Source organism: Hesperophylax consimilis, chromosome 7 (genome assembly GCF_061612785.1).
Source record: "Hesperophylax consimilis isolate HC1 chromosome 7, BYU_Hcon_1.0, whole genome shotgun sequence".
In the NCBI taxonomy this organism is placed as follows: domain Eukaryota; kingdom Metazoa; phylum Arthropoda; class Insecta; order Trichoptera; family Limnephilidae; genus Hesperophylax; species Hesperophylax consimilis.
The window spans coordinates 35,446,238-35,460,187 of NC_142842.1; the positions used below are offsets into that span (position 1 = coordinate 35,446,238).

A 13,950-nucleotide genomic window follows, 5' to 3' on the forward strand; every position below is an offset into this window, starting at 1 on the left:
TATTGATAACATTTTTATTACTCATTGAATAAATAAATTATATATTCCAACTTCCATGAGAGCAGGTTATTTGATTTAGTCATGATTGGGAAAAAGGTTAAATATTTATATTCAATACATTTCAAAAATGCAAATTCATTTTACCATTTCCCAGTCACAAGTTAAAAATAATAATATTATAAATAATAAAAATAAATAACGTCTAACGTAAAATAATAATTATCAACAAACAATAAATTTTTCCTTACGTCTAATTTGGTATAAGTACACGGATAATTTGATATCTTTAAATTATAATTTAAAAAATTAAGATAATCTTCTTAAGAAGATGTTATGATTATTTCTTAAATTGAATTATAGACTTATACTATCAAAATCACTGAATATGGAGAAAATTAGCAATTTTGTTCATTGTTGCGTCGCCAATTTTTATTTCTAAGTTCCCTAACATAATAAAAGTATTATTTTCAGCCCAGGAAGCAATCGGCAGTTTATTATTGAAGCGTTGGTCTTCCAGTGTACCCGATGGAGTCTCCGTAGGAATGTGCGTGAACCTCTCTCACTATTTGATCAATGGATTTGTTTGACAAATGTGGCATGTTGTTTTGTAGGACAGCGGCATGTAGTCTGCTGGCCAAGTAGCACATCTATTGGAATTTAAATATGTAAAACCTTTCTTTTTTACATGTTCATTTATACATGGCACACGATATAATATATATCATGAAGTACACACTATTGTTACTGTTAAAAATAGACTACATTCTAACGACTTTAATTTGACTTTGTCTCATTCCCGTGCAGAGATAATGGGCGTCCCCGGCTTGTACCGCTCACAACTGTGTATGTATGCCGCTTTGTTACTTTTACAAAACTTCATAATATAGACTAATAATTTAATAATTTAAGTTCGCATCTCGATCCAGTGATAAGATAATGCGTAATAATAAAACAAAGATACATAGTTACAAACAAGCATCTATTTTGATGTTTGTTTGGTTCTGTGAGCTATATCAAAAAGAAAAAATCATATACGAAACGTATGTACATCTAAGGAAATTATATTTTTATTGATTTCCATATAAAAGTGAACGTTCCCTAAAGACTAAGGAGCAGGTATTATGTATTCATTGAAGATGGTTAAATACTTACAATCAAAGCCGATATGAAGAGCAGACATCCTAGGGCCCCAGCAATCACAAGAGAAGAGTTACAAGAGGCTTCTGCAGCCCCAGTCTTGTGGAAGAGTTCTCCGGGCATCACCACGGTGTACTCGATGTTCTCCTTGAATTTGGTGAATTGGGTTGTGTCATTGTACTTCTGCGTGAGCGCCTCGGCTCGTATCCCGTTGGACGATCTCTGCACATTGGTGGAGTTCTCGTAGAGCATGAACTTCATCTGGCGCTTTCTCCGGCCGTGACTTGGTTGGGACCCTGTTCAAATCCTCATCATTTAAAAAAAATACTTTAAAGAAAAGTACATATTCATCATCCAGATTACAAATAATAATAGTATTTGGATGATTTGTATAGCGCTGTTTTTGTGCAAAATTACCTCAAAGGCGCAAATTCAAACTTTTTTTTGATAGTTAATAATCCTCTAATTAATCACACATAATTTTTTTTTTCAGTTCAGACAATAATTCTAAGATATTCTGTATCATTTTTTTATCAAATTTTTTAAACCGGAAAGACTGGATATCATTTTTTATGAATGCGGACAAATAAATAAATGGCCAAAGATCAGTTGAAAAAATACAATTTTGCAAGCCGCTTAGTCAGAAGTCATAGAATCATATGAATGCATACAAACTTCAAGTCATAGAGAATATAATATATCAATACTTTACGTAGTGATAGTATTTCTGGGGAGAAGTCCCCAGATCTGGGGAATTTAAAATTTCAAAGAGAGAAAGGGAATTTCCAGATATCTTATTTTTGTACAGCATCTCTTTTTTTTTAATTTCCAGATATCTTATTTTTTGTAAAAAATAAGATATCTGGAAATTCCCTTTCTCTGGAGGATTTTGTGTAATCATGCATTTTGTTCGGTAGCCATCTATGAGCGATGTGTTAAAGGCTAATGTGTAGAAACATAGTTTGTCTGGAATGGTTTGGGTTTGTGAAATATCATATGTTGGGAAGAGGTATCTATCTATCTGGCTACTGCCCGGTAGCCCGATATACCACTATTTAGTAATGGTATCACTAGACTTATCTTGCCACAGCTCTTAAAAGAGTTCAACTGGCCCGTATATCAGTTGCATTTTAAACTTGGCTTGGGAAATATTTACATCAATCAATATGAGATATGAGTCATTGCAAGATACCGGCTCTATCTTTACAGGGCGTGATAAGTATAAGGCTAGTGAAACCATCACTAAATATACTGACATACCGGCTCTACCTTTACAGGGCAAGATAAGTATAAGGCTAGTGAAACCATCACTAAAAATACTGATATACCGGCTCTATCTTTACTGGGCAAGATAAGTATAAGGCTAGTGAAACCATCACTAAAAATACTGATATACCGGCTCTATCTTTACTGGGCAAGATAAGTATAAGGCTAGTGAAACCATCACTAAAAATACTGATATACCGGCTCTATCTTTACTGGGCAAGATAAGTATAAGGCTAGTGAAAACATCACTAAAAATACTGACATACCGACTCTATCTTTACTGGGCAAGATAAGTATAAGGCTAGTGAAACCATCACTAAAAATACTGACATACCGACTCTATCTTTACTGGGCAAGATTAGTATAAGGCTAGTGAAAACATCACTAAAAATACTGACATACCGAATCTATCTTTACTGGGCAAGATAAGTATAAGGCTAGTGAAACCATCACTAAAAATACTGACATACCGGCTCTATCTTTACTGATTGTCGTCATTTTTCTTTGCTCCTTTTACATAAAATTTTTGTGAACCAACAGTTTTTACTTATCACAATAAGGTACCTATACATATTACACAATCAAAAGTTGTTTATTAGGAGGTATTAAGTATCATTAAATAGTAATGTTTTGCCAAAAACCTACGGCCTCCGTGGTCAAGGAGTAAGGCTCTCGAAAAGCAAGCTGGAGGTCGCGCGTTCAAATCCCGGCGTGTGTAAGTAAATGTTATTTTATTAATTCGTGTTATTTCACAATTTACTCATTTAAAATAATATTTATAGTATATTCCCTCCCTAAACACGAGTTACTCTCTATTAGGGAGGTATTAACCGCTTGGAATATGTACTATACTATATACCTACATAATATATTATGAATATTTTTTAAATCTTAAATCATAGAAATATGTTTAAAAATGGGGTTTTTTTGTCACATTTTTTATTTGGTTTTTTATTTTCTTTTTATTACCCTGAATTTTATAACTGTTCCAATGTATTAAATTTTTTCAATAAGAAAAATAAAATAAAAAAAATTGCGGCACGTTCCAGAGTGGAAGATACTCTCAGTATCGACTTGGTGTAAGACCACCATTCAGAATTGAATCGTTGCTTGAAATGGCTTTGGCCGTGTTTGGTGACCAGATTTGAATAGCCAGGTACTCCCTCACCTTCTTCGATAGTGGATGCCATAGTCTTACTGGCTCCAGACGGTTGGGAGCACTTGGGACTCTTGTGCAGTTTCACATAAAAACAATAGTAAATAAAAAAATATTTATTACAGTCGATAGCTGTTGCGCCTGTCTTCAAGGATGAAGTACTGAATTTTTCGAATCTGGGGAGTTGTTATGAAATATGGGGAATTTTGGTGAAAAGGCTGGGGATTTATTTTTTCGGCATACCATTGATACCATGAAAGGATGAGTGGTTAATAGTGGTTTATTTATGAACAATGGCTTCACGTCGTAGTCGTAATATCTGTCAAAAATTCCACTTCCAGTTCAATCAACTACCGTAGGATAAGATATCGTAAAAATAACTAAAGATATTATATAGTTTCTATGTGCAAAAACACTTCAGTTACATGTTTAGATTAAGTTAGGTTTTCAGATGGACTACCTGAAGAATCATAAAGATCCAAGCAGAAGTCCGGCTGACAGTCGGCGGCGTCCATGCAAGCCTTGATCTGCGAGTGAATCCACAGCGTGCTGCGCTCCTTCATGGTGCTCAGCAAGAAGGCCTCGAAGTCCAGGAACACCTCGTTGTGCTTGTCCCGGTAGCGGGCGGGCTGGTGCGGGATGATGGACGCAAAGTCGCGGTTTCGACATCTGGACATAATTAATATTGTTATATCATAAGAATAGCCAACTTATATGGGAGAGGGCACTAGAAGAAGAAACATATTGTAGGGATTTTTTATATCTCAGAAGGATGAGAGCTAACCACAGGGCGCAGGACATTTTACCTCTGGCCATGACTTCCCCGACACAGTAGGTAGGTATATCATGAACAAAACATTAGGTACCTTGCTTTTTAACAGGAAAAAAGCTAATTTTACCCGTCTTTAATAAGCGTGACACTCCCCGCGGTGTGAGGATTGTCGGGGTCCGGAGACACGGTGACTTCCATCAGCTTCACGTACTTCCAAGCAGAGTCGGGGTTGATCCGGGCCCTTAGCTGGAGCTTTGTGCCAATCGGAACAGCCTGAAAAAGACATCTTCATCAATTTTATATACAAGTACCTTCCACAATAACATAGGTAATATTTATATTTAAAACACTGTCATGTCAGCTATATCATTCATTATTTTAATTATTTCTCCTTGAATCTCCAGACCTGAATGGAAAGGTCTGGGACCGATCGTCCAGGCGTCGTCCCTGTTCTGTGCTACTTCAGCGACCTCTATTCATTGCAGGCCCAGTCTCTTTTTGCCCAGCCTCTAGAGCTGATATCCCCAGCTTTAACCTGTTGAATGCCTTTCTTCTGGAATTGTTGCCAGTATTTTTTGCGAAAGTCACTCGTCTATGACTTTCGTAAGCCAAGCATATGTTCGATAGTCGAGCTTCCCACCTAGTTCCATTGTGTGACTCCAGCTAATCCTCTCAAAAATCTCTTTTCAGCAGCTTGGAATCCAGGTTGATACCTCACTGTATCTAAAGATGGGGTCATACAATGATTTATACACCGAAAAATTCTCCTCTATATTTATTTATGTTTTTCTTATCACCGAGCCAAGTATTTAATACAACAGTAAAAAAAAATATCCTGGATTTTCGATCGACTGATCACGGAGTTTACACATTTGACGAGGTTATTATGAGTATCGGTGCACGGGCCCTACGTGAGGCAATGTACTGAAATTATAGAACAAGAAGCCAATGTCCACTGATATGTTGATCCATAGAATTTACTGGACTGGCCTATCGACCGCCTATCTCCTGGATGGAAGAATTTCCAAAGTGCTGACACAGCGGCATCAACGTCAGCGAGATCAACACAAGACATTGAAGTTTGGACTCGATCTGGGGGATCGTTACTTTACTATAAATTTGGATCACGTAATTCAGATTATAAAACTGTATGTGTTATCATTTCTCAGAAGGACTGACACGGTAGCCAGGCGGCTACTGACGTTAGCGTAGTACGGATCCATGACCATAGTCTTACTCCTGTATACTTACTAATATTTGAGATATATGAAATGATACTTGCCTGATCAACAGGAAGTTCACTGGACGAGTTGGACAGCCTGGCCGCGGGGGCCTCCTTGTACAGGGCCACCTCATACTCCAGCCTGCCCGGAGTCTCCTCCACCACACCAGACACTCGGGCTCCATGTGGACTGAACAAAACAAACAATGTAAACACCAATCAATAATCATTGACGGACTTGTAAAACAAAAAGGCAATGATTGGTAATCGGGCCAGGCATCTAGATGCGGCCCACGACCTCAAAGTTGGTGACAAAAACCATTGACCAAGTATTGACAATATATTGATAAAACAAAGCCGGAACACAAATTGCATTGGTCTCTCCATTTAAGAATTCTCGATGTGAAATACTTAGAATGAATGACATGAAATATATGATAATTTTTATAGGGAGTAGGGTGGTAAATCACCTCATGAAATGTTTATATTTGTCCATATAACATTTCGCTCCATTCTGATACCACAAAGCGTACTACGCACGTGCAATCAAGTATCAACCAATAGTTGAGCTTGAACACCTTTAGTTTGCCCTTTTGATTACTTATTTATTTATTTTTATATATACAGACCTTCCCAACAAAGGATTAGCACTTTTAGTTGCATTATAAGTTTCCCATAATGATATATTTATATAATAATTATTATTATTTTCGTTATAAATATTTACTGTAATAAATATTAATCCATGTGCATTTGTAAAAAAGCAAGCGAATACATTTTATCGGTCAAGAGTCATTATTCACACATTCTTTTGAATTTTTGATGCAAATGCATGAAGTTTTTTGAAGAAACTAATTCTATGCCCTTTCCAGGACGTTCGCAACGATCCCGAGCTAGTTGAAAGCGGCACGGTGCGTTGTGCGGCTTATTTTGGATGTAGCCAATGATCAAATGGTGATCAGCCGTCAAGCATAAAGCCATGCTGTTAAACTTTAGATTTGTCCAAAAACTAGCAAGCTCTGTGTATCTATTTATTAAATTTTGAAAGGCTGTGTAGGTACCTAATTACTTGTGTTAGTTCTAGAAGTGAATACAAAATCACTTATCGACACAACAGTGATGAAATGGTATGACGGTGTAAATATATAGGGTATGTATACTAACAAGCTGCCCGCAAAGCCGGCCGCCTTGTTCTCGATAACCGTGGGTTCTGGCGGCTTGCACATGATGATAAGTTCCTGGTCTGACTGCATCACAACGCCCGGGAATTGCGGGAACCACACGCGCACGTGCACGAAACCCTATAACCAATAAACAAACACAGTAATACACAAACCACACTTTTTTTTGCTAATCATTGTGTTTGGGCAAATCGTACGCATATAGTCAGCCCTGACTCTGAGCCAAATGAAGTCAGCATTTTGGAAAAAACTTTCACAATTTTTCATCCGAGTATAACTATCTCATAGTAGTAAAATTGTTACTCCTAGATTCATTTATTCTTTTTTACAGCATTTCTTGGGAGTGTTATGTATTTATTAATTATAAAACATTGATGTACTTAACAAAAATTTTAATAGTTTTAAAAAAAGACAAGCAGCCAGCGTTCAGGTTCTACCATTTTTAAATACATGAATTTCAATTTTTTTTTCGGGAAAGAACGAATGCCAATCTTGGAAGGGAAAATTAAGCCACTTTCCGACATCCGATCGTGTTGAAACTCGTCAGATAGACTGGTTGCATTCTATCAACATTTGGTGGCAAGGACCTACACACACGCGGACATATCGCGCCTGGCACGAGTAAAATTTTAGCGCCCCTTGTCAAAACCAGTAGACGCCTGGGCCCTAGGTAGAAGTAATGATGATATGATCACTGTAATCAATTATATTAGGATCATTTGTATTTTTGTGTAGTGACGTTTTTAAGAAAAATAATCTCAAGGATGATGTGTTAGGACTGTTTGGTGTTAGGTATTATCAAGGCCTTTGTAATTCGGAGCTTGGGGCGGATTGGACATACACGTATTTCTCTGAAATCCGATGACATAATTGTTGACTCCAGGTCCTGGAAAGAAGGTTCAATCCTCAGTCAATCCTTTTTTTTAATAACTTAATGAGTAAAACCTCAAATTGTAATATTTAATTATTGAAGACAATATAAGCGATTCCTTAACGAAAATTTGAAAGAGAAAAATCAGAAAAACTGTCACATCTAGGACTCGAACCCAGGACCATTGCATTGCCGGGGCACAGCTCTACTAACTGACTAATGGGACCCTATCTCCTTCGGTCATATTTAACTGTGTCATAATTCGAATAGGAACTACCGACATTGTCTTCATTTTTCTCACAGCACATTTTTATTGGCAGCATAAAATACAGGGTTTTCCAATAAGAGGTGTTATTTTGATATTCAATCGTAAAAGATCAATGGTTTCGTTGCTTGTGTGGCACGTAGCACCGTCTTGTTGAAAGTAAACGTTGTCCAGATCAATACCATTCAATTTCGGCTATAAAAATCATTAATCATCTCTCGATACTGCAATGACTCCGCCGGACCATAAACCGCACCAAACAGTCACACGTTGAAGATAGAGAGGCTTTTCAACAATAATTCTTGGGTTTTCCGAGCCCCAGATGCGACAATTTTGCTTGTTGACGAAGCCACCGAGGTGGAAATGGGCCTCATCACTCAAGATGATTTGCATTTGATTCACTTAAGTTAATTTTAATAATTTCAATGCGTTGTTGAAGTGTGTATCGTTCCATTTTTATTAATAACGTAGTTTTTACTTGTCAAATGTCAAAATATGACAGCTTCAAAAGTAACATCTACCGAAATAGCGGGCTATTCAAAATAACACCTCTTATTGGAAAACCCTTTAGTATAAAATAGGCATAAGAAATAGTACTGACGAAAACAACAACAATCTTAACATGATGTCAATGAAACAACTCTATTCTAAAACAATAATCCTTCGTATTCATAAATATAAAACACGAGAAATAAAAACTAACACGTATATTAGAAATAATATATCTCAGGGTCAAAAACATATCCATCACACAACTACAAAGACAACATTTGAGAAAAAAGTTTCATACTGTGGTAGGTACTAAACGCTACAACAAAATCCCACTCCCATTAAAAACTAACAACAGTATTATAACGTTTAAAGCTCAAATAAAAAACTGGATATCAAAAATAGAAAATATATTGACACCAAATACAGACTGAAACCGAAACCATTGAACTGCACCAAAAACACCATGCAATATATAAATAATTACTTCATATTATCCATACTCCTAAATTTGAATAATATGCAAATGAAACACTCATAAGATTATAAGACATTTGTTATTATTATTATATGAACCAATGACCTCAGATTCGTAGTCAAGAGCCTACCCTCAACATGTGATGTGAAAAACCTTCATAATAGTATTCAGATATCGTGTAACTATTACCTAATTAGTAAGATTGCGACCCTCTTTCCACTTTGAAATAGGTACTTGCTATCTTTCACCCGCCATGTTAATCACTATAATTGTTTTTCAATTATTTAACTGTGTCAGAAGTTCGTAACCGTGTCTTGTCCCGCTTCTTTGCTAGCGGTTATTCGCGTATTTTACGGAATCGATTTGCAAAGTATCAATCATTCATATCTTAATGGATAGTGCATGCATCATAATGGGAATGACTTCAATTCACTGTCTTCTCTAACAGTGTCTATGTATCGTCGCTGTCTCCGTCTATTCAATCTATGTTTGTTTGTTACATTCACCCCGTTTGCAGGTATTTGGTGTGAGAGTGATTGATCCTGAAAACCAATAAAAACTTAACCTTCTCGGACCCAGCATTTTTTTAACGATTTTTTAAAAATTTGAATTTTTTCACAATTATGCAAATAAATTAAACACATTATATGTATTTGTTACAAAAAAGATAATAAAACATTTATTTAAAAAAAGCTACCATAAAAAAGGCATTTTTAAATATTAAGTATTTACTAGCTTACACTTGGCTCAGTCTGCCTGTGTAGATAGAGAAACAATAATGTGTGTTGCTTTTATATCCATCAGATGGTGCTGCTTTTTAAAAAAAAAACATGTTTATCCAACAGATTGAGCTGTTTTTTTTCCAAAGCATGTTTTTACCTATCACAGGTGACATCTATATAATATAGGTATATAAAACATATTATATGCACATAGGTATATACACGCGTATTCGAATGCAACGTTATTTCAAAATTCCAAAGCAAACGAACATTTCATTTTTGTTTATATATAGATGGATTGAAGATAGGTAGATAGATACGAGTAGTATTTAGCACACTCAATTAATAAAGCACTATACGATAAATAAAAATAACCAATATTTGACGGCCTTCGTTGTTGAGGAGTAAGGCTCTCGACTAACAAGCAGAAGGTAGCGGGTTCAAATCCCGACGTGCGCATGTAAATTTTAATTGATTTATGTGTTATTTCACAATTTCTTCATTAAAAATAATAAACAATGTTAAGGGACGTACTTGACTTACTTTATCCAATGAATCTTGACATGACACTGATGATTTTTTTTAATGTTCTTAAATATTCAATTAACATTTTTTTTAAATATTCTTCCACACGACGTCACTGGTCACTCAACCAAGTATTCGCCCAACCTATTACATCGATCCTAGCTGTCCAATGGTATGTTTTTTTTAACAAAAGTAACACTAAATTATAATTTATATACATTTTTACTTTCAATAATTTCAGGAATCACTGGTTAACCCTGTATAGTATACGCCCTGCTCGTTCCAGAGTGGGAAATACTCTTAGTAATGCCCTGGTGTAATTCAGAATTGAAAAGTTGCTAGAAATTGCTTAAGGCCGTGTTTTGTGACCAGATCTCAATAGCCAGGTATTCCTCCACCTTTCTCTTTCCCATCTTCTTCCCCTCTCCACTACCTTCTGCCTCACAACATACCCAAGTGGGGATGCTATAGTCTCACTGCCTCCAAACGGTTGGGAGCAGTTGGGACTCTTGTACGGGTTCACATTAAAAAAAAAAACAGAATAAAAAACCTGATGCCATCGTTACCTTTTTATTTTCAGCGTATTTTGTTTGTTTTGTCTCATTTTGATTTATTAATACCATCTAATTTTTCAAAAATTAATATAAATATTCCATTGATGGGTACAATTTTTGGATAAATAAAGTACTCACATTTCTCTTGAGCACTCCGCACTTGGTGAAGTCTGTTATTTTGAGTCTGTACAGCAGGCCCTGCGTGTCCCCCGGTTCCGGGCGGATCTGGCAAGCCAGGTCCGTACGCGCGTCCACCGAGCGGTCGTCCGCAAACAGGGGGGCGCCGCGGAAGCCCTCGGGCTTGCGGAGCAGCGCGGCGATGGAGTCTCGCGGGGCCCCTGCACCGGGGCTGCCGAATGTGCATTGGATGTCGGTCACTGAAATTCATTCAGAGTGTTCGTGATTAATTAGTTTATTTGTACTACCACTTTCATTCAAAACTTACAACAACATTATAACATTTAAATCTCAAATAAAAAAACTGAATACAAAACACAGGGAGATAGAAATATACAAATATACTGAAATCACTCGGCAGAACAGAAAATTTTATTATTACTTTATACCATCCATACAATATAAAGTTATTATAAAATTGATCGTGTTAGTTAGGTAATAAACTGTATTTTTTTTCTTTTCCCATCCTCGTCCTAAATTAATCGCATAATATATTATTTTTTTTCTTTTACGTTTCATCTTTGTTCTTTTAAATTATTTGCAAGATATGTTAATTCACATGGTCACCCTAAATGTTTACTTCATTATTGCAATAAATTCCTTCAGCATAGTAGGTACCCATTATTTACTACATTATTGCAATAAATTCCTTCAGCATAGTAGGTACCCATTATTTACTACATTATTGCAATAAGTTCCTTTAGCTAAGTAGGTACCCATTATTTACTACATTATTGCAATAAATTCCTTTAGTTAAGTAGGTACCAATTATTTACTACATTATTGCAATAAGTTCCTTTAGCTAAGTAGGTACCCATTATTTACTACATTATTGCAATAAGTTCCTTTAGCTAAGTAGGTACCCATTATTTACTACATTTTTGCAATAAGTTCCTTTAGCTAAGTAGGTACCCATTATTTACTACATTATTGCAAAAAGTTCCTTTAGCTAAGTAGGTACCCATTATTTACTACATTATTGCAAAAAGTTCCTTTAGCTAAGTAGGTACCCATTATTTACTACATTATTGCATTAGGTTCCTTCAGCGTAGTAGGTACCCACTTTTTATTACATTATTGCAATAAGTTCCTTCAGAAAATGTGCAGAATAATTTTTCCCGCTTGTACCACTAGTTTTCGGACACAATGAAGAATTAAAAATGCTTTCAGAAGGCGGAACAGCTGTCACACGTAATAATAATAATTAAAATGGAGTTCTAAAAAACAACAAACAAAACTTTAACTTTACAACAAAAAAAAAAACATTTTTTTTTTTTTTTTACTGGTTTGATTGAGGAATGTACGTTACTCCCCAGGGACTGGGGGTTTCAAAGTATTGCATATATGTCCGCGTGTGTATGCGTGATTGAAACCGATGAACGAGTCTACATGCCGAGTTACAGCTCGATCGGATGTCGGGAAGTGGTTTAATTTCCACTTCCAAGATTCCATTTCATTCATACATTAATTTAAGAAAACAAAATCAAAATTCAAATAAATGTATTTAAAAAAATGGTCAATTCGTTGAGTCCGAGTACCACCTTGGGAGGAAACCATCACTGAGAATCGACATGTTACTTGACAAATCTTTAGTTGTGGTTAGTGACAAATATCTGAATTTCCTTAAAGTGGATGCCGCGATGCCGTACATTCACTGGCAGTTAGCACTCGATAGGGGTATCACATTAAATAAATAATTATTGTTTAAGTACGTACCATCGTAATCCTGTGATAATGTATGCTGGACCTGTAAAATAGAAAACAAACATTAACCCCTCGGGCAATTTTAGGAGATATTCTTCAAACATTAGTAGAGATTTTTTTTGAGATATATCTCCAAGCCAGACACGATCGTTCAAAACTAATGATATATCTCATTTTGTTTTATGATGAGAAATATGTTTTAACGGTGTTAGAAGTGACAGTAAAATCTATAATTTATTTATTTATTTATTAACGGACATCGTCCAAATTACAAAATAATAACACGAATAAAGTAAAATGAAAAATACAGGAGTAGACAAAGGTACATGAAAGCAAAGACATATGGTAAATATAATATAAGAAAATAAAGTGACAATTCGAATCGAGTCAAGAATACGCCGTGGGTCAGGACCACAGGACACTTATAATATTCCGTCACTTGTTTAGCGACTGGCAAAAATCATTCAGACTTATCCCAAAAATGTTAAGGTTTTGACTTGAGTCGACCAGTCTACACATTCTGGACAATGGTGAATAATATCCATAATTTGTCGAATGATGGTTGAGGAAGAGCAGTTCATTATTTCTGAGTCTTTGCGAGGGGATATTGAAGGGAATGAGTTGCAGTAGAGTAGGTGAATCAATAATACCATTTATAATTTTGAAGAAGCAAATGAGGTCATTTCTTTCCCGACGGACTTCCAAAGGAGAGAGGTTTAGAGTTAGTTCAATTTCATCATATGCGTATTTGCCTTTTTCTAAACCTAGCCTCCTAGCAATCCCTCTTAAGAACCGATGTTCAACAGATTGTAATACCTTTGATAATAATTATAATTGATAATACCTTTGTCTAATTAAAAATGTTCTTTTAGTTTGGTGTAAAGTGGTAATTACAGTTTCCACGATAAAAACCATCGGTAAGCGACTTTAAAAACTTTATATTGTTTTAATTTTTTCAAAATTTTAATTGCAATAATAATACTCGTATGACGAATTGTAACACTAAAATCTGAAATAAATATAATACCATGCTATAAAAGCATTCAACAGTCTAAAACTTGAAAATAAAATTGAGGAAAACAAAAATAAATTCAGACACAAAATTACAAAATGGATTAAAGAACAAAAAAGACAATATTACCAAAATTTCTTAACAAAACACAAAACCAATATAAAACACACATCACTCACAAACATACATACAAGATTATATTTTAAATGTATTATTTTCTCCTTAAATGTATTATGTAGATTTTTTTTTATATTATAAAGTGAAGGCCTCAGCACGGGTAAACCACCCAGTGAGGCCAACATTACTGGATAACTCTGAAATGTAAAAAATATTGTGCCAAAAAAAAACTCTCTCTCAATTGCTTTTATTTTGAAATAGTTCAAAAGAGATAATTTGTCTGGGATCAAATTTAACGCGAA

General features: G+C 35.4%; 1 protein-coding gene across 1 annotated transcript in view; it reads right to left on the bottom strand.

Moving 5' to 3' along the window:
• Window positions 1-494: 494 nt before the first annotated feature.
• LOC149422688 (uncharacterized) overlaps window positions 495-13,950 on the bottom strand; it is a 65,791-nt gene continuing 52,335 nt past the window's right edge. Inside the window, exons 4-11 of the mRNA XM_089633989.1 lie at window positions 12,532-12,562; window positions 10,777-11,015; window positions 6,718-6,854; window positions 5,614-5,743; window positions 4,459-4,604; window positions 4,020-4,228; window positions 1,153-1,433; window positions 495-647 (exon numbers count right to left, since the gene is read on the bottom strand). Coding sequence (XP_089490115.1) covers window positions 495-647; window positions 1,153-1,433; window positions 4,020-4,228; window positions 4,459-4,604; window positions 5,614-5,743; window positions 6,718-6,854; window positions 10,777-11,015; window positions 12,532-12,562 — 1,326 coding nt within the window. The remainder of the gene's footprint in view (window positions 648-1,152; window positions 1,434-4,019; window positions 4,229-4,458; window positions 4,605-5,613; window positions 5,744-6,717; window positions 6,855-10,776; window positions 11,016-12,531; window positions 12,563-13,950) is intronic.